At 42.5% G+C, this 21649-nt stretch overlaps 1 protein-coding gene and 1 non-coding gene across 9 annotated transcripts in view; both read left to right on the top strand.

Annotated features, from left to right (window-relative positions):
• The first annotated feature begins 9724 nt into the window (after positions 1–9724).
• LOC120365507 (small nucleolar RNA U13) lies at positions 9725–9830 on the top strand. The gene has a single exon (XR_005580430.1). It is a non-coding gene; the product is annotated as a small nucleolar RNA U13 (small nucleolar RNA).
• A 9075-nt stretch (positions 9831–18905) lies between these two features.
• Positions 18906–21649, top strand: part of GSAP (gamma-secretase activating protein) — a 99075-nt gene continuing 96331 nt past the window's right edge. For 6 of the 8 annotated variants that reach the window (XR_012512074.1, XM_010344633.2, XM_003921133.3 and 3 more), the window contains exon 1: positions 18924–19094. Coding sequence is in view for 5 of the 8 variants with exons in the window: in XM_010344633.2 (XP_010342935.1) it covers positions 18986–19094 (109 nt within the window). In the remaining 3 variants the exon portion in view is untranslated. Of the gene's footprint in view, positions 19095–19962; positions 19977–21649 lie in introns of those variants that run through there. The other 2 variants (XM_010344656.2, XM_074379300.1) reach the window with 2 other exon arrangements.

Here is a 21649-nt window from a genome sequence, read left to right as displayed (position 1 = left end):
ACTGCATGTGTGACCCTTGAGGCTGGAAGCAATGTCAGGGACCATGGACACCAACAGCGGATGCCAGATACCACTTGTGATAAACTGCACCTCAGCTGATGCACGTCTATGACCCAGCAAGGGCCAAGTGGACAACCACACCATAGGAGTCCCTTGTGCCCTGATGCTGGAGGCTTTCTGGGGGAAATTGGGCCATCCTCACAAAAAAGGGAAACAGAAGGAGGAGGAGAACTTTGAATACTTACTGTTTTTATAGTGAAAGAGGCTGAGTTGGCCGGGCGGCAGTGGCTTACGCCTGTAATCAGGGCACTTTGGGAGGCTGAGGTGCCTGTAGTCCCAGCTACTCAGGAAATGGAGGCAAGAGAATTGCTTGAACCCAGGAGGTGGAGGTTCCAGTGAGCCAAGATTAAGCCACTGCACTCCAGCCTGGGCGACAAAGCAAGACTCCGTCTCTAAATGAATGATTGAATGAATGAGTGAATGAATATCAGACCCACACATCAGAGTACCTTCCACAGTACTTGACATAGAACAAGTACGTAATAAATAATATTTTCTTCCTTCCTAGGGGAATATACATTTCTTTGGGCATAGTCCATCTTGCTGTTTTGATAGCCAATTATGTCTTAGGTGGCTCTGAAAATAATTCTGCTTTTGTTGTTTTTAGGGAAGGAAGAAACTGCAGACATGGTGTTTGTCTTCTCTGACTCTATTCTGTATCCAAAGCGTATACTGGATAAATGATAGTAGACACAGCTTCAGAGGCATATGCTGTGGAAGGTGGTGAATACCCAGTGGTGATTGCACCACCACCACTGACACATTCTTCGCCCTTTCCTTAATTTTGACATGTTTTATCCCTTTCTCTCTCACATGCCTGGGATCCGATCTGTTTTCATTCTCCTTTCCTTGTTTCTGTGCCACTGTTCTGGCCTGCTCTTCCCTGTCACACCCCCAACTCCACACCACTAAGGACTGACTATCTCACCTCCTAGTACTTAGCTCCCCTGGGGAGTTCTGAGCGTTGATCCCTGCTGCTTCAGAACTCCTGGCCAGAAAGGGGCCATACAATCAAGATGGTTCTCATTTCAGGTAGAGCCATCTTCTACATTTGGTGGGGGGAAAAAGGAAATTTTATAAAATATGCCAAAAATGCAATTTAATGTCTATCATCTTTAAAACATTTATTTGTATTCCATCTCATTTATACAAGTGTTTGAGGTAAGTATATCTTAAGACATTGTTTTGTAAATAAGTTCAGTAACCAGTTAAAAAAAAATCCATCAGCTCTGATTTTGACTTGGAAGATATGGACCCTATAGTAGAATATTGCCCAAACTCACTTAGTAAAAATTACCTGTGCTGTTCTTTAAATATACAGATTTTCTAAGCCTTTCTATAGGAGATTCTGATTTAGCTAATTGAATGGCCCTGAAAGTTGTTTGTTTTTTCTTCAGATTTTTTTTTTTTTTGACCTGACAACTTTAAGAAAAATTGCTAATGTACATAGTGAGAGCTGGCAGAGTGAAGACACATGAGGCACATGGACAGAAGTTGTTGGGGAGGAACAAGGAAATCTCTCGGTGAAAACGAATTGGATCCAACCCTGTTCCTCCCTCCCCACTACCCTTCATGTGAATGTATCTATGTGAATGATGATAATCAAAAAAACTTATGGTATTATGGAAAACTGGTATTATTGATTGATGGATGAATAATATTGGTGGTGTAAAGATTCTCAACTATCAATGTAACAACAACAACAACAACAGCAAAACCCCTGAAAAAACTTAAGGCAGTGTGACATAGCCCTTATTATAGTCATTTCAGCGATCTCCTTATTGCTGTGTTTTATTATCATGTAACACAAAGAACTAAATATAACATTAGATGTGTCTGATTAAGCTATAAGTTTTGTTTTATTAGGACAGTAACTCTCCTCCCTCTAAATATGTATTTATATCTTTATATAATCAGTCTTCATAGGTAGTTGTATATGTATTATGTTACCTTCTCCACCTCAAAAAGGAACTGCAAAGATAAGGACTTTCCTTTATTTGTATTGTTTGAATTTTAAGGCTAATACCTTTCATTATTTTTTTAATTTTTAATTTTTGAGACAAGGTCTCATTCATTTGCCCAGGCCAGAGTGCAGTGGCATGATCTGGGCTCACTGCCACCTCTGTCTCCCAGGTGCAAGCGATCCTCCCACCTCAGCCTCCCGAGTAGCTGAGATTATAGGTGTGCACCACCTCACCAGGTTCATTTATTGTATTTTTATGGAGATGGCCTCTATATTGCCCAGGCTGGCCTGAAACTCCTGGACTCAAGTGATCCCCTCACCTCGGCCTCCCAAAGTGTTGGGATTACAGGCATATAAGCCACTGCACCTGGCCCCTAATACCTTTTAGAATAGCAGTTTACTTATATTATAATCTCTTCTTCTCTTTGAGAACTGTATGTATTTCTGTCCTATCCTTGAATTGAATTCTACACTTCAAAATGTACTCTACTTGGTAAAGAACAGTATTGTAGAAAAGGAAAACCTCAAACCCTTGTAGTTTGAGGCCTCTCCCTACTGTAGCCTTTTATTTCCTGCAGTCTCAGGATCTCTGGGATGGAGGCATCTGGGCAGGAGAGCTTTCAGGGAGGTTGCTGGCCTTGAGGAGGTTACTGTGTCTGAGGGACAGGAATAATGAAGTCTCTGATGAGCTGGGGCTTTTGCTGCCAGATGACCTCAGATGCTGGGGGTTGTGGAGGGGACTCACGGAAGGCAGCAGTGTGGAGACTCTTCCACGCCTTCTGGTTGATGATCCTGTCAATGTGTCTATTGCTTAAAAGGTGAGATTACTAAAACTTGTAATTTCTAAACAACCCTGTTTTTATAGCATGAATTTCTTCTTAACAAAACAGCATAATACGAAACAGGGTTAGTAGTACCAGTTTTGGGGCTGCTGTTATTCTCCTCTCCCTGGGGTCTGAGTCTGCTGTTTTGTGTCAGCAATCTGGCTTCTGGCCAGAGACAGCAGATTTCTAAGCCTGTTGCACTGAAAACTATTGTCACTGAAAAAATTTCCAGTTGCTTAGTACTTCCCCAATGTTGAATACTTTTAGAGGTTTGTAGCCATGCAATAACGTCTGTTAGTTTAATATTACCCCTTCTCTGCCTGCTTTTATGTAAATAACAGCATGCTGCTGGCTGATCAGATGCTGATGGAATCCAGCATTGAAGGGCCTTGATTATATTATCCAGCCAAATTAAATTTGGTTTTTGTAGACCTGCCCTGCTGCCACCCATATTTACCAGTCCCATGACTTCCTCTCTTTAGATGTCCGTACAGAGTTTTGTTTCTTACATCACTAAAGAATACAAAAACAATGCCTTCGGAGTTTCCCACAACACAGATTTTCATGCATCAAAGGAAAACAGCACTGACAAGACAGACAGATTGTATTAGAATTATTTGGGTCCTTAGCTTGATACCCTTCCTGGCTGATTCAGTCCATTCCTTTGTGTCTGCCTGTCCGTCTGTGAAGAGAAGATAATTACACCTGTTCCTCATTTACTTCAGAGGGATGTTACAGACATTCGTTTTGAAAGTCTATAAAGCTTTTTGAGCATGGAGAAGTATAATTCCAAGAATATATATTGTTGTTGCAGTGGTCCTTGGAAATCTTAATTCCAGTCATTGCTGTATTGATGAGTATGTATTATTCAGTTTCATTAAATAAAAGCTGGGCACAGTGGCTTAGGCCTGTAATCCCAGCACGGTGGGAGGCCAAGACAGGCAGATCACTTGAGGCTAGGAGTTTGAGATCAGCCTGGCCAACATGGCAAAACCCCGTCTCTATTAAAAATACAAAAATTAGCCAGACGTGGTGGGGTGTGCCCATAATCCCAGCTACTGGGGAGGCTGAGGCACAAGAATCATTTGAACCTGAGAGGCAGAGGTTGCAGTGAGCTGAGATCCCACCACTGCACTCCAGCCTGGGTGACAGAGCAAGACTGTCTCAAAAAAAAAAAAAAAAAAAAAAGCTGGCTCTTCATGCTTTGTGAGGTTTTCCCAAAGTGTGCATATCTAAGAGGAAGGAGGAGAGAATCTGGAGAACGGAAAATGAGCCAAAAATGTAGGTTTTAAGTAATCCATTTCCTTTTAACTAATTTATGTTTAGACTCGAAGCTAAAGGAGATGAGCTGAAGAAGTGACATGAAGTAAGCAGCAATCCTGAACTCCACATTGCCTCAATATTTTTCTGATTCATGATCCAAAAGTGATTACTTGAGTCAGAAAAAAAAATTTCAGGTCAGAAATGTTTGTTTTTGACAAAAAAAAAAAAGTTTTTGTATAATGCTTGGCAAGTCACTTAGACCTCTTTAAATGATAAGTCTTCCTAAAGATTTAAAAGAAAATCAAGTCAATTTACATAACCCCTACAGTATCTACTGTCCCTTATGTAAGAGGCAAGGTTGTCCCAGATATATAAGGTACATTCGTTTCTTCCAAAATATCATTTTATTTGTTATTAACCTTTCATTGTCTTTCAAGGTGGAGAGCAACAGCTGTTTCCTGAAAATTGCTAAAATTGCATGAACAGTGTGGGAAACAGGAAACATACAACAAATACTTAAAAATTAGAGATCCAGAATGAGATGATTCCTATTTTCTTCTGTTCCACAACACTCATCCCTGACCTCCCATTATGAAAATGAACAACAGATGTTTGTTAAATGCCTATTATGTGCTGGGATAGTGGTTCTCAAGTGTGGTTCCTCAGACCAGCAACATCAGCTTCACCCGGGAACTTGTTAGAGATGCAAATCAGAAGCTGTGGGGTGGAGCCCAGCAATCTGTGTTTTAACAAGCCCTCTGCACATGTGCCTCTTAGAATTGCCATTCCGCAGGGTGATAGCAAGGTTAGGGACGGGCAGCCCAGACTACGGGGCAGTATGGGGAGTCACTGATCACAAAGAGCGCAAAGCTTATCCCTCCAACTCATTAGAGGGTGCTCCTCTTCTGATCTAGCTCAGGACTTGTATTTTGGAGGAGGAACTCCTGCTCTGGCATTCAGAGCTCATTCCAGATAAAGTGCTCAGATAGGAGATATTCTAACTTGTGGTTCATACTTTGTGCTAGCCATGAAAACAAAGCTGCTCTCTATTGCTCTTGTAGCCCTCCATTTTGGAGCTTGAGCTTCTCTCCAAGATGGAGAAACAGGGACAGGAGGCCTAAAAAGGATTTGATCCCGGTTGTTACCATCTGTCATCTCACCTACTCTTCCCACTACTTTCTCCGCTTTTCCTCCTGACCTCCCTATGCCCAGAATGCTCATTTGTGAACTTGGGAGAGGTGAACAAGGGAAGGTGAGAAATGTGCTACCGATGGCTGAGAGACAGGATGCTCCAGGGCAGTCCTCCACATCCCCCAGTAACCTGCATGCTCCCCATTCCAAGAGGTAAGTTGCATCTTAGCTACCCTTAACTACACCCCAATCACTCCCTCTCCTCAGACAAAAAGAATTCCAGGAAACAGAAGTTGGCTTTCACTTAAACAGGATGTGACTATGATGTATGTTTAAATTTCAGCTGCTGGTGACGTGGCTTCTGATAGGAACCCACATCCCCTAGTCCTTGGTGGGGAGATTGCCTGACAGTATAGCCAACTTCCTGAGGTTTATGACTTTGTGACCCACAGAACATTTCAGTCCTCCTCACTCAGGCTAGCAGGCGGATTTGGGGACTAATGATACTTGGAGTCACTATTTCCTGCAAGAAACCTTCCCTTAGGAAGCTTTGTAACGTTTCTTTGCAATATCAAAGGGAGACTGGGAGAGAGCAGGCTTTAATTTTCACCTGTGACTTAAAATTAATATGTAAACATATGAAGGAGAAAGAGGAAATTGAGTGGATGGAACAACCTGAGACATCTGCGTCTTTATTCATTCCAATATTGATTTATGAGATTACTCTTTAGCTACATACAGTACATGAAAGAGATTTCTGAATGGCAGATAGAAGGCGGAAGGCTTGGCTTATCTAGATTGTGTATAATCTGTATGTAAGGAGTTAGGATTTTTCTAACAGTAAAAGAAATCTTGACTAAGGCATTTGAAGTAAAAGTTAACACTACCTGAATTTTAGATTGAATAGAAGAGTTTACCCCAGAGAACTATCAAGCATTTTTCCAATGATCTGTGGGGAAACTTATAATTTGATTTTCGAGGGTGAGTTGGGGAGTAGAAGAGGGTTTCTGAAAACTCCCTACTATTTCTTAATCCTTAATTATATTTTCCTGGTTTGTAGAATTTGCTACACAGGATGTCTTTTACTGTTAAATTTTTCATGTTTCCTTGGTTACTAGGTCGCAGTTTTCTCCTAAGCCTCTCTCTCTCTCCGCATGTGAACTTGGTGACAGGGATTAGGAAATGAATTTTTTTGATGGTCTTATTGCTACTATAGTTAAGAATCAGCACTGTTGATAAGCAAAAGGGGACTTAGGGAATCATAGTTCAATTTATTTTATTTTACAAACGAGAAAACCAAGTCCAGAAAGGTAAGCAACTTGCCTAAAGTCACAGAGCCAGTTGATGCCAGAGCTGCCTCAAGATTCCAGGCCTCTTAACTCTGAGTCAAGTACTAAATACATGACTCTTGCTGGCCTTTTTTCTTTTCTTTTCTTTCTTTCTTTCTTTTTTTTTTTTTTAAATGCCTGAAATTCTTTACCCTCTAGAGACTGAGCATAGCATTTGGCCAACTGGCTATAAACATCAGCCTTTTCTCTTAAGTGACAAAGTTTTGATACTATCAAAGAACACCCGGACAGGAAACTGTACTGTCTGCTCCCAGAGGTGGACACAGATTAGATGGACATTTGGAAAACTGGAGGCCCTGAAGAGAAGGGTGACACATTACAGGGTTCAGGTTGTCATTAATACTAAGCATTCTGATGGCATGCTGCTTCCACTCAGGGGATAGAGGTATCACTTTCCCATGGGGCTCTAATTTGTCTCATAGTCTCTCTTCTAGCAGACCCAGAGATGGATATTGACTTTTTAAAGAAAAATTCTGTGGTTAAGGAGGTAATCTCTTTTAAAATCTGGAATAGATGTAGATTTTTGAGAATGAAGAGGGTTTAAATTAAACATAGTTCAAAAAATTAAACATAAGAGGAAACTAATGGAATCCTTCATAAAATCCTTAAAAACCTACGATTGAGACGTTGTGGCTCCCAGCACTTTGGGAGGCTGAGGCAGGTGAATCACGAGGACAGGAGTTCAAGACCAGCTTGGCCAAGTTGGTGAAACCCTGTCTCTACTAAAAATTCAAAACTATCTGGGCGTGGTGGTGCATGTGTGTAGTCCCAGCTACTCAGGAGGGAGGCTGAGGCAAGAGAATCACTTGAAACTTGGGGGGCGAAGGTTGCAGTGAGCTGAGATTCTGCCACTGCACTGTAGCCTGGGTGACAGAGTGAGACTCTGTCTCAAAAAAAAAAAAAAAAAAAAAAGACTACCTATGAATCTCAATGTTTCCACAGAAAATAACGGGTTTTAAGAGTACTGAGCCATGGGAATTTTGGTGATGAACTGCTTGGATCAAAAGGGGCTAGTTTCAGTTTCTCCAAAGTCATCTATCTATATTATTAGCATTCATGTAAAGAAAGGTTCAGAGGTTTAATTTTTTTTTTTTTCGGGCACAGTAAAATCTTTTTCAAAACGGTTTTCTATCATATGGTAATTCTTTTATACCTCATGTTAAGTCATGCTTCTTTTGTATATTGTGATTCATGGTAAGATAAATAAAAAATAAACCATGATTGAAATTTTTAAAAAGAAGCTGCTTAATGAAGATCTTTAAGTAGCTAATGAGTCAGTGTGTATTCACAGAACTTTGATCAATGCTAGCAGGGACTATTTTGTGCTGAGAACAAAGACACCAAAGAGACAGCCACTGGGCAGAGGCTGGAGGAGGCAAGAGGCTCCTGTGGAGCACTGGAATCAGGAAAAATTTCCCAGCCCTCATTATCGAAGCTGGCTGGAGGGAACAGCAGTGAAAAAAAGCAACATGCAGCGCCACAAAAAGGTGAAAAATGCAGAAAATGTAATGTTCTAAGGAAGGAGACACATCCTTCATGTATGATCACCCACAATATATTTTCAAAGTAAAATCCTAACAAAGAAAATAAGTTCTTTGGATTTAACAGCCATAGGACAGCTGGCATTTCCCTCCTCCCCCCACAACTGACACTCTCCAAAGGGACACCAGAATCCCCTGAATTTGAGCATTATATCTTACAACAAAATACTTAGTTTTAATCAAATGTATTTTCCTAGGGGGCATTCAAAAGAGCACACTAACCCATCATTTTCAATATGGTAATTTATATACTTAGTTTTTGCTTATTCAGGACCCTCGATTGGCTGACTTGGTTCCTCCAGGAATTGCCCCTCCAGAGGTGGTGATAGTCAGTCTTCTGTGGAGGGAATTGCTGGGACAGCATTCAGCTTCAGTCAAGGCAGTTTTCAGGGAAAGCGGGAGCTGGCGTCTGGCTGCCAAGATTTTAATGAATTGCTTCAGATATTGTCTCTGGTGGCTTCCACTGGGTTTAGAAATTTTAGGGGAAAAAAGTCTATGCACAGAACACCCGGTAGTTGGACATTAAAAATCTGCCACACATACAAATATCTGTCATACATTTCTTTTAAAATGGCTCAGTGCTACTCATGAAATTCACAAAGGATTTCAGGAAGTCAGTGAGTATATTTTAATGAAAATATTTCTGTAATAGATAGTATTTATTTTTTGTCATCAATTTCCTTGTGAAATTAAAGTCATATGATTATTTGCAAAAAAAAAAAAAAGCAAGTTTAATTTTAGTAATTTTTTTTCCTGAAACCAGTTAATGGAAATTTCTTATTGTAGAGAAAAGGACAGTCATTTAAAAGGTAAAAATAACACTTTTCATTAAGCTTCTCCTGTTATTTGACTATGGCTTACTTCAGCCAGTTTTGCAGAATTAAATTCATACAGCACAAGGCCAATAAGTGCAGTTAATTTCATTAGGGGTTTCCCATACAGTGGGGAAAATGCAATCTAATTTAATGCCTTTGCATCTTCTAATTCAGTGTTTTAAATCAAACTTACCCATGTCAGTAAAGTTTGCCTACAGCACAACTGGATATGATAGTTCCTTACGTTGGCGGGCCGGGGGGAACTTTATGAGGCTTTGGAATTACCAGTCCTTCTGATAACATTTATGATTAAAAAAATATTTTTTGGGGCCAAGCACAGTGACTCATGCCTGTAATTCCAACACTTTGCGAGGCTGTGGTGGGAAGATCAGTTGAGCCCAGGAATTCAACACTAGCCTGGCAAGATAGTGACACCCTGTCTCTACAAAAAAATTTAAAAAATTAGCTGAGTGTGGTGATACACACCTGTAGCCCCAGCTACTCTGGGGGCTGAGGTGGGAGAACTGCTTGAGCCCAGGAGGTGGAGGTCGCAGTTAGCTGTGATTGTGCCATTGCACTCCAGCCTGGGTGACAAAAAGAGACCCTGTCTTAAAAAAATTTTTTTTTCATTTTGAAACCATCACAAACTTACAGAAAACTTGGGAGTTTGATAGAGCCAACATTTTTTTCTGAACTATTTTAGAGTAATTGTTGATCTGATGTCCCATTACTCCCAAATACTTTAGGATGTATTTTATATAAAGAGGAACATTCTCCTATCCTTTTGTAGTTCGTAAGTGTGATGATTGGGTGTTCATGTGCTCATATGTGACATGTGCCACCCTCGAATCTTGGTACAATGTTGGGACATTACCCATCTGACATGAAAAACTATTAAAAAAATTCTTTGTGAATTTCCCTCCCAGTCCTCCAATATAACCACAATACAAACATCAAAATCAGGGAATTAGCCTTGATTCAGTACTACCACCTAATCCTCAGACCCCTTCCCTTGTGGGAAAAAAACCCAGGACAGGATAATGTGGAATATTTGGCTGCTATGTCTCTTTAGTCTTTTTTCTGGAATGGTTCTTAGTCTTTCAGTGGCTTTCATGACCTTGACACTTTCAGAGATTATAGTTCAGTTATTTTGTAGAGTGTCCTTCAATTGGCTTTGTCTGCTGTTTCCTCATGATTAGATTAAGTGGAAATCATAGGATACAACATGTATCCTATGGTTTCCATTTGTCCTATTACTGATGATGTTCACTTAATTAAAGTGGTATATAGCAGGCCGGGTGCGGTGGCTCATGCCTATCATCCCAGCACTTTGGGAGGTCGAGGTGGGTGGATCATGAGGTCAGGAGATCGAGACCATCCTGACTAACATGGTGAAACACCATCTCTACTAGAAATACAAAAAATTAGCCAGGCGTGGTGGCATGCGCTTATCATCGCAGCTACTCGGGAGGCTGAGGGAGGAGAATCGCTTGTACCCCGGAGGCAGAGGTTGAAGTGAGCCAAGATCATGCCACTGCACTCCAGCCTGAGAGACAGAGTGAGACTCTGTCTCAAAAAAAAAAGATATATAGCAGGCTTAATAAGTATTTTGTGGGATAGTATTTGGAAACTAGATATCCTGTTCCTCAAAGTTTCAATGTATGTTTACATATATTTTTAATGCATATATTACATGTATTTTGATACATATATATGCACAGATATATGCATATACATATATATGTATCTATATTTCTATGGGCTCGTTTTCTATTTTAATAGGTTATACTTCATTATCATTGTGTATTTTGATGTTCAAATTGTCCCAGATTGGGCCAGCTGGAAGCTCCCTCATGTAACTGCCCAGTGGGTTCATTATGCCCTGCCCAGATAGAGCCAATTTATCAAGACAGAAGAATTGCAATAAAGAATTTAACTCACGCAGAGCCCGCTGAACAGAAAACCAGAGTTTTATTATTATTCAATCAGTCTCCCTGAAAATTCAGGGACTTGACTTTTTTAGGGATAATTTGGCAGGTAGGGGTCCCTTACCCGGGGGAGTGGGGTGTGCTGCTTGGTCAAGTTGGATGAAATCATAGGGAGTCCTCTTGTGCAGAGTCAGTTCCTGGGTGGGGGCCACAAAACCAGATGAGTCAGTTTATTAATCTGGGTGGGACCAGCTGATCCATGGAGTACAAGGTCTGAAAAAGACCTCAAACACCAATATTGGGTTTTATAATACTAATGTTATCTATAAAAGCAACTGGGGAGGTTAGTGATCTTGGGGTCTCTAGGACATGACTCTTAAACCATAATTTCTGATCTTGTATCTAACTTGTTAGTCCTACAAAGGCAGTCTGGTTCCTAAGCAAGAAGAGAGTTTGTTTTGGGAAAAGGCTGTTATCACCTTTGTTTCAAAGTTAGATAAGTTCTTCCCAAAGTTAGTTCATCCTACATCCAGGAATGAATGAGGACAGCTTGGAGGTTTGAAACAAGATGGAGTTGGTTAGGTCAGATCTCTTTCACTGTCATAATTTTCTCACTGTTATAAATTTTGCAACAGGGGTTTCATTCACCCTGGCTCCTGTGTCCTTTGACCTGTCCTCATGGTTCTTTGAGCATGTTCTTGCTTTCTGGCACTACAAGGACTTCCAGGTTCATCTTTCTTTGTGCCAGGTGTGTTGATTGATATAGGGGCATTGCTGCTCCCAGATGTTCAGCAGACAGAACTAGAGAATATTTGTGTGTATGTGCATATACACATTTGCATATATATTATGATATCTACCCCTTTATCTCCTTATCATCATCTAGGTATTAAAAACTATGTTTACCTCAATACTTAACAATTCCAATTCAACACCACAGAGTTTTAGCTTTTTGTGTGTGTGTGATTCTTTTGCCTGCCAGTGAGAGACATGGCTCACATTATTCTTAATATATTCACTTAAATAATTCAGTCTTGTCTTAACTGCCACTCACATCCCTGTGCAGATGCCCTCTCTAAGCCACTTGAAATCTGATACCCCAGACTGGACAACCACTCCTTGCCCACCCATCCACCCATATGGCCCACACAGCCGTCCTGCTCACCCAACTTAGACTCTGATATCTCATGCTAGGTGATCATTCCCTGGTCCCCACACCATCCCCCAACGTTAACCCCTTCTTCTTGCTTGAGTTCTGACATCCAAATTTTGGTCACCTTGCTCCAACCCCCTGTGCAGAGGCTTGCTTTTCTTCGTCTAATCTGGTAATTTTAGGGTGGAATCATTTAGAAGGGGAAGGGGAGGGAATAAGGGTGAAAAGTAGGAAGGAGAAGGAGGAAGGAGGAAGAACATTTGGAAATCACAAGATTAAGTTTCTGTTTGAAAATGATACAGTTTTAATAAGAGTCAAAGAAGCCACTTAAAATGGAGTGTTTTTTGATTGATAGAGAATATAACATCCTTTCTTTCTTGATCAATACAAATAATATTCAAATCCATGTATTCATTTATCCTATGAGTTATCATAAATGGCAACATAACTTTCATGATTATGTATTTCTCAGATGATCTCTTCATATTTTGTATATTCCATTGTTCCATTTGAGATACAGTAATTCCACACAATTAATAGTATTTGTTCATCAACAAAATTTTAAAAGGAACTTGGTAAAGCATTCCTGCTCTCAGAAATGTTTAGTACTCTATTTTCACCTCCATTATTCCCTGTTCCTTTGATTAAATCAGATATAGTTCCTTTAGAATATCTGAATTATTGTCTAGCTCATCTTGTTAAATGGCAGTTCTTTCTTTCCTGCCAAGTCACAGGGCTATCATTTCATAGAACATTTCCTTAAAAAAAATCTATGCCAGTATTCTTCTCAAATTTCAGGATGAGTGCTATCACTCTTATATAAATAATAACCAAGCAGATTTAAAGAGTTATTCTGTTAATCATTGCTAAACTCAATGTCAGCTTTATAAGAAAAAAAAAAATAAAAACAATATATTACTTCGTGACCAGCCTGACCAACATGGCGAAACTCTGTCTCTACTAAAAAATACAAAAATTAACTGGGCATGGTGGCATGCACCTGTAATCCCAGCTACTCAGGTCACTGATGCAGGAGAATCACTTGAACCTAGGAGGCGGAGGTTACAGTGAGCCCAGATTGTGTCACTGCACTCAAGCCTGGGTAACTGAGCGAGACTCTGTCTCAAAAAAAACAAAAAACAGGCCGGGCGCGGTGGCTCAAGCCTGTAATCCCAGCACTTTGGGAGGCCGAGGCGGGTGGATCACAAGGTCAAGAGATCGAGACCATCCTGGTCAACATGTTGAAACTCCGTCTCTACTAAAAATACAAAAAATTAGCTGGGCATGGTGGCGCGTGCCTGTAATCTCAGCTACTCAGGAGGCTGAGGCAGGAGAATTGCCTGAACCCAGGAGGCGGAGGTTGCGGTGAGCCGAGATGGTGCCATTGCACTCCAGCCTGGGTAACAAGAGTGAAACTCCGTCTCAAAAAAAAAAAAAAAAAAAAAAAAACAAACAAACAAAAAACAAAAACCAACAATACATGATGGCCCTGAGCATGTAGCCATCTATGTAACTACAGAGGACAAAAATTAGCATAAGTTGTCAGGAAGATGGTCCCTTAAAGGCTGAACAATAATTTTATAGTCAAAATCAGAGTGAAGATACATTTTTAAAAATTAAGCTAGCTTTTAAAATTGAAAACTAACATGTGCCTAAGGTTAAACAAAACAAAACAAAACAGAACAAAAACAACCTTCACTGAGTTACATTTCCCACAGAAAACTATTGGTAACAATTGGGAGTTGGGATAGTCTTTGGAATTCTATTTGTAACTGGTAAGAAATAGGACTATGTCACATATACCAAGATGTCCAGGAAGAAGGAAAAAGAAAACAAAGTAGAAATAGGACTATGTCTTCTATTTTAAAACATATCTAAATAAAACTGTTAGATGAAGAAAATATGTAGGGTTTCAATGTGTTTCATTTTTAGGATGGAATTAAAAACGACTATGAAATGACTGCAAAGACATCTTTATTATAACGGCACTTGGAATTGGTGATTCAGGAATTATTCATCTTGAACATCTTATGGAGTTGTAAAAATTCTTTAATACTATTCCTGAAATTATACTAAGTAAAACACTGAAAAATTAGCAAACATACATAAAGTAGAGCACCTTGATTTAGGATGCCTATTTATTAGATAAATAGGCATGTTTTGGAGGTATGTGCACACAGTAGGTATGTTTTGGAGGACTCATATTCCTTTACCCTCTTCCTTACTGCATCTTGGTGAGGTCTCTGGAGCAAATCAACACAGGCTTAAAACTGAGTAATCCAGTCACAAAGAGAAAGGAAGAAAACACCCCCAATTTAAAGCACCAGATAGCTAGACCAGTGCTTCCTAAACTGCAGTGTGCACAAGAATCATCATCTTGCAGATTCTTACTCACTGCATTACTTCATCTCTTTTCTTGCCTTGTGCTTGCATCTCTACTATAGTGTAAGCACCTTCATCTCCTCCCTTTAGTTTACTGGTTCTCTGTGGTTTGCTACTAGAACTTGGGACCCATGGCATGGTTCAAATTTCTAAAATCAGTATTCACCTCCATTTTACATTTCTCTCCAGATAGAGCCCTTTAGCTCTGGTATATCTTCAAAGCTAGCCCTTCCATGCATATCCTCACCTGGCCCTCTCTGTGGTGGACAGTAAGGCAACAATACAAAGGTGGAAAGATCCTCACATTCAGTAGCAGAATATTGCATTCAAAATGTCATCTGTGGACCAGCAGCCTTGGCATGACCTGGAAACTTGATAAAATGTAGACTCTTCAGCACCACCTCACCCTGTTGAATTGGATTCTACCTTTCATAAAGATCTTTAGGTGATTTGAGTGCTCATTGAAGTTTGAAAATTGTGGGCCAGGCGTGGTGGCTCACACCTGTAATCCCAGCACTTTGGGAGGCCAAGGTGGGCAGATAGCAAGGTCAGGAGTTTGAGGTGGACCTGACCAACGTGGTGAAACCCTGTCTCTCCTAAAAATACAAAAATTAGTTGGGCATAGTGGTGCATGCCTGTAATCCCAGCTACTCAGGAGGCTGAGAAAGGAAAATTGCTTGAACCAGGGAGCAGAGGTTTCAGTGAGCTGAGATCGTGCCACTGGACTCAGCCTGGGAGACAAAGCAAGATTCTGTCTTAAAAAAAAAAAAGTTCAAGGCTGGGCACAGCGGCTCACACCTATAATCCCAGCACTTTGGGAGGCCGAGGCGGGTGGATCACGAGGTCAAGAGATCGAGACCATCCTGGTCAACATAGTGAAACCCCGTCTCTACTAAAAATACAAAAATTAGCTGAGCATGGTGGCTCACGCCTGTAGTCCCAGCTACTCAGGAGGCTGAGGCAGAAGAATTGCCTGAACCCAGGAGGCTGAGGCAGAAGAATTGCCTGAACCCAGGAGCCGGAGGTTGAGGTGAGCCAAGATCGCACCATTGCACTCCCACCTGGGTAACAAAGAGTGAAACTCCGTCTCAATAAAAAAAAAAAAAAAGTTCAAAAATCCCTTATTTAAGATGCTTTTAACACAAATAACTGAAAACCCAACTCAAACTGGCTTGCATAATACATAGAATAACTTTCAGGTGATCTAATCCAGAGGTCCTTAGGTTATCAGGGCTCTGGAACCAACTCTTTTTGCTTACCTGAGCTTTTTCCTGTAAGCCTACTCCCTCAACCTAACTTTATTTTATGTTAATAAAACAATACAAAATATAGAATGTGTTCTAATAAGTGTTCAAACAAAAACATATTATCATAGTGCTCTGGCCTGTGTCCTAAATTTTGAAATGATCACTCCTTAAAATGGAAACCCTTGGTTGCAGGTAAAAGTCTGACTCAGTGTCATTTAAACAATAGGAAATTCATCATCTCTAATATCAGAAAGGGCAGAGGATGGCTCCAAAAATAATATACCAAGGTTCCTCTTCTCTGCAGTCCTCTGGACTCTCCCTGACTCCAATGCCTCCATTTTAAGTGTGCTAGTTAGATGGCTAAAATTCCAGCAATCATATCGAGACCTCGAAATACCTAAAGACTCAAAGGGACCATCTTTTCCCATGTCTCTTGTTTTAAGAATAGAAAAATCTGTTGTAGCAGAGGTTTCCTTACAACTCAGTGGCCAGAATTGGGTATCACACTCTGACAGAGATCTCTAATTGCTTTTGAATATCCAATTGCCCCACCTTCTTTAGTAATACTCTCCTGGTTTTTATCTGGGCACATCACTGGCCAGGTATATTTCTCTGCCTCCCTTGAAAGCTGCATTTGGTCAGGTGACTAAATTCTGGTGAGTGAAACATATGTAGAAATGTGTAGAACTTTGGGAAGTATCCTTAAAAGAGGTAGCATTCTCTTTTTATTCCTCCTCTCCCATTCTGATTTCTGGAATGCAGACATGATGGCTTAAGCTTCTGCAATCCTCTTGGATCATGAGAACAAGGGTACACTCAAGATCAGGTGGAACAAAGAACTGGAAGGAGCCTGGGTCCCTGATAAATTCGGGAACCAGCCATAAGAGCCTTATTCTGCCTACCTCCAGATAGGTGACAGAATAAAATCTGTGTGTTTAATTTACTGTTAATCTGAGTTCTTATTAACTTCTGGTGAATCTAATCCTGACGGATACACGTGTCTTCATATAGCACCCTCATGATTTTGGCCACATCTTTCTATTATTATTATTTCTCATCTTCTCTGCATTGGCTTTTTCACTTAATTTGAAGTTTTTTTTTTTTTTTTTTTTTTTTTTTTGAGACAGAGTTTTGCTCTTGTTACCCAGGCTGGAGTGCAATGGCGTGATCTCGGCTCACCGCAACCTCGGCCTCCTGGGTTCAAGCAATTCTCCTCCCTCCGCCTCCCTAGTAGCTGGGAATACAGGCGTGCGCCACCATGCCCAGCTAATTTTTGTATTTTTAGTAGAGACGGGGTTTCACCATGTTGACCAGGATGGTCTCGATCTCTTGACCTCGTGATCCACCCGCCTCGGCCTCCCAAAGTGCTGGGATTACAGGCGTGAGCCACCGCGCCCAGCCTTGAAGATAATTTTTTATATCATCACTGCTTGACTATAAAATCAGTCCTGCCTGGCAAAAATAGAACTGCAAAAATAAAAACAATGGAAACTTACCGAATTTTAAAAATTGGCAAACAATGTTTCTGTATGACGAAGGCAACAAGCTTATTTGATATGAAATACTAGTTTCAGTAGCTCCTCGGGGGCTCCAGTGGCCTTCCTTTTATTCACTGACAGTATTAGCAGCTTCATTAGGCATTTATCCTAAATCTGCATGCACTTCCCAAGTGGAAGGACTTTCATCTGTATATGGTGGTGAGTAACGGAGTTCTACCTGAAGTCATCCACTACATCAGTTGGAGAAACATGTCTCTAGAGGGAAAAAAATCAATACTTTCTTTTACATTTAGTTGGAGTAGTTTTCAAACTTAGCCTAAAAATCACCCAAGGCATGGGGTAAAATGCATATTCCTGGGTCTTGCCCAGGTCTAGACTAGAGACCGAGGGTCTGGATTGTAAAAAGTGCCCCAGATGATGCCAATGCAAGTAGTTTTCAGACCTTAACTTCGAGAAACGTGAAAAAGCATTCTTTATTACTGTGTTCACTCATTCTTCAGTAATTGTCGAGCACCTTCCAGAGTGCTCTGTTAGCCCCTGGTGGGAGGCAAAGGACAGAGGGTTTGTGTGGAGACTCAAGATTCAGTTTTCATGTCCCAAGGCAGTAGTATCAAATGAGGTGCACTAGCAACGTTACTCTAGAAGTTTAGGGTTGGAGGGGTCCCTGTGGGCTGCAGCTGGGAGGAGAAGGCTCTGTGGAGCTAGGCTAGAAGGACCTGGAGGTTTTTCTAGAAGGAAGAGGCTGGAGTCAAGAGTGGCTTAAGCCAAGTCAACCTAGACTTGAACTTTTAAATGTAAAGGACTGAAGGCTCTGGTAAAGAGGAGACACGTTATTTCGGGGCAGTGAGCTGTTACTCTAGGTCTTCTGCATAGAGAGAGGAGGAAGCTCGGTTTGGGGGAGAGTAATAATCTGGCGTTGACGTTCAGGGTGAATTGGATCTGGCAGTTGCAAAGGCATGGCGACCAGTGTTACCAGTGGTGTGCACTTAAACGAAGAGAACGCTGAGGAGTGGCGAGATTATGAAAGTACTGAACCCATTTGTAGGGAGAAGGAAGGAGGTGAGAAGGCACCCAAGATGACAGGTGCCCCTGGAAGATGAGAGCACGTTTTAAAGACATCTCCGCAGAGGGAATCCTAGGTAATTCAGCTTCCTGGAACCAGTGCAGGGAATTAAAAGGCCAAGAAGCAGCTGTTTAAGGAAGCGGATTAACCCTTTTTAATGTTTCTCTTACAGTGGAATCACCGTATTCACTCGCTCCCAGCTGCAACTCATTACCTTATTAACACTAAAAGCACCAAAGCTGGGGCGAATAGGCCCAAGAGAAGGCCTACTTCTGTGGTGATCCCGAACATCTCCAGGAGACCAAGCTCTGTCAAGGAAAGTTGGTTTCCACACTTTGCTGCACAGTGGAGTCACTTGGGGAATCAAGAAAATAGGCCTGCCCTCCAGGTTTGGAAGCCACTGAGCTAGCAGCCTCGCCAGGGCCCTGCAGCGCCCACGTCCCTGCGCGCTCAGTCCTCAGCCCCGAGGGAGCACGCGGAGGCCTCCCGGCCTGGCGGCCTGGTCCTGACGTCCGGTCCTCCCCGCCCCACCCCAACCCACTGTGCCTGGCTCGGGCGCAGGTACCGGCTGAGGGCCGAGGGCCGCGGGCCGGGAGGAGGCGGTGCCGGGGCTGCTCAGGCCAGGGCGCCGCAGAACCGAAAGCAGCGGGGGGCGGGGGAGAGGAAGGAGGGGGCGGGCGCGGGGACGCGAGGGCGAGGCGGCCACGCGGGCCCGGGAATGCCCGCAGCGCGGGGCCCCAGAGCCACCCGGTGGCTGCGTCCGGGCGATGGCTCTCCGCCTGGTCGCCGACTTCGAGCTCGGGAAGGACGTGCTCCCGTGGCTGCGGGCGCAGAGGGAGGCGTCCGAGGCCCGCGGGGCCGGAAGCGGCGGTGCAGGTGCCCGAGGCTCGCGTTGGGGCGGGGTTGGGGCGGGGAGTGGGAGTCCCTCATACCCCCGGGGGCTCGGACCCCGAAGGGAGCAGCCTGGGTCCCGCAGCTCTGGGAAGGCTGGTGCGAGAGCGCCGCTCGCCTCCTCAAAGGGCTGTTTTGACTTTGCCATCCTCACCCAGCCGCGGGGGAAGCCTGAGGCGCCTGGCTTGCTGCGGGCCGGCGGGAATTAGCCCTTGGTAGAAAGGCCGGGACGCTGTTGGTTCCCTCAGCATCACCTCATGGCGAGGGTAGAAGGTCGTGCTCTTGTCAGCGGTTGCCTCCCGCCTCCTGGAGGGTTCATCGGCCCTGCAGGGCTCTGCTAAGACGGGCGGGGGTGGGGTGGACTCCTGGAAGATTCGCGTTTTGGGGAAGAATCTGTAGCCATCAAGCGAATCACCTGTACCTATCAGTGAAGCAGTCTGCCCCCACATGTGCGAGACATGTTTCTGCAAACCGTGTCCATGGCTCAGGGGACACGGAGCCCGGCGGTGAGGTGCGAAAGGGCAGGGGCCGCGTGCAGGCTGAGCGCGGGGGAGCGAGAGCCCCCAGCCGCTCGGAGCTCCGCACCTGTGCCGGCTGCGGCTGCGCGCTTGCGGCTAGGCTCCCGGCCCCGCCGACTCGGGGAGAAGGGGAATCCACTGCCCGCAGTGGTGGCTTTCTGATGGTTCGGTGAGGAAACGAAAGTAACTTTTGAGCCTTCCCAGCACTGATCTACTTTAAAGAAGGGAACTTTGTGATTTCTCACTGAGTTAAGTTTTCTGTAAATGTTGGCGCCTCAGAGCTTAAATGCAGCTTCAAAGCAATGATGCCTGTGGGTCTCACCTTGTGCGTACAGCGCTGCCCATTTCAGTGAGTTTCCTCCCTTTTCCCCTTTCGTTTTCCTTTAACTGTTGACTTTGGAGGACGTTTATCCGAAGTGGTTATTAAATTACCTACATCTACAACTCCTTTCCCCTAAATGCTGGTGAAAGTTTTCTTGATGTAAGTTACATATCAAGTTGCTGTCTTGTATCTTCACATTCTCCTGTGACTATAGCGGAATTATTTGAGGTTTCCTTGGCTTGGAATGTTAATCATTAGTTCCAAAAAGGAGTTGTATGTTTGTGTAGCATATTCATTGAGTTTGCATTCGTGTCATGATTAGTAAGGCTTTTACTTTTTTTTGAGGTGGCGGATGGTGGTCAAGGAAGAATTTTATACAGAAATTAGCTGGGCGCGGTGGCACACGCCTGTCTGTAATGCTACCTACTCGGGAGGCTGAGGCAGGAGAATCGTTTCAACTTGGGAGGTGGAGGCTGCAGTGAGCCGACATTGCGACACTGCTCTCCAGCCTGGGAAGCAGAGTGAGACTCTAACAACAAGAACAAAAAAGTCGCTCAAATGTCTGAAAAGTTTTTACAGGCTTAACTTTTTGAAACAGCTCTGCCTTGTACCACAAAGTACTCCTTTTTCTGAACTCCCACTTTATTTTGCTAAATGGCAGGTGTCTGCAAATGAGAAGTTAGATGAAGTGTGAAATGCCACAGTCTTATGTTTCAGTAATGTGTGTTGCGCTTGCAAAGCTGTCTGTGTCCCACTTGGACCTGGTTTCTTTGTATCTTTCGATCATCTCTGAAGAAATATAAATTTGTGTACTGACAAAATGTAATTTTGTTCCCCTAAATAACAGGTAGCCCTGGGTTCTCAGGAGGTAAACTTTCTGGAAATACTAACTTTTCTGTTGCTGGTAGTATTTTGCTCTTTCAGAGAAAATATCTTGGCAAGATATTAGCCCTGTTACACTAAGAGAATTATTACCTCTGATTATCACCAGTGGGTGGTAGCTCAAAAATACCCCCACACAAATTAATTCCTGTTCTACTGTAATTTATAGCAGTGGCAGGGAAATCTGCAATTCTGTCTCATTTCTAACACAGCAGTTATACACATTTGTGCAATTGATTACCCTTTCAAAGTTCTAGCTCTTCAAATGTAAATTATGAATAATTATACCATTGTAATGCCGCCTCTATGCATACTTGCTTTCTAAATTTGAAGCCTTAATATTTTTACATCAACAAATACAATTGAAGTTTTCTTAGAGGTGCTAAGTCTCATGAAATATGTATGACACATTCTTGGCAAAACAGAGCTGGGCTAAGTCAGCTGTGGAAATTCTGTGCCTACAATATAACATTTTGGTTAACAAGGGGTCAAGGAGGAAGGAGAACAGATTTGGCTACTGCATTTGCTTCTGGTTGGGGTTGAACAAATGGTTTCTCCTGAAATAAAAGACAATACTTGTTAAAAATCAGAACAACTACATAAAAGAATATTTTAACCTATAGCTGTAAATAATAAAGCACAACCACTTACCCACTCCCCAGCTTAGAAATAGAGCAATGTCAAGACTCTTGAAGACTCTTATGTACCCTTTTCTGATTCTATTTTTCTCTCATCCTCACCTCCTAGGTTAGCAACCATTTACATTTTTATATTAAAATTACTGTGTCTTTATTTGTAGTTTTAACCCATATATATAT

This window comes from Saimiri boliviensis, chromosome 10 (genome assembly GCF_048565385.1).
Source record: "Saimiri boliviensis isolate mSaiBol1 chromosome 10, mSaiBol1.pri, whole genome shotgun sequence".
In the NCBI taxonomy this organism is placed as follows: Eukaryota; Metazoa; Chordata; class Mammalia; order Primates; family Cebidae; genus Saimiri; species Saimiri boliviensis.
Note: the sequence above shows the minus strand (reverse complement) of the source record. Positions and strands in the feature narration are given on the sequence as shown.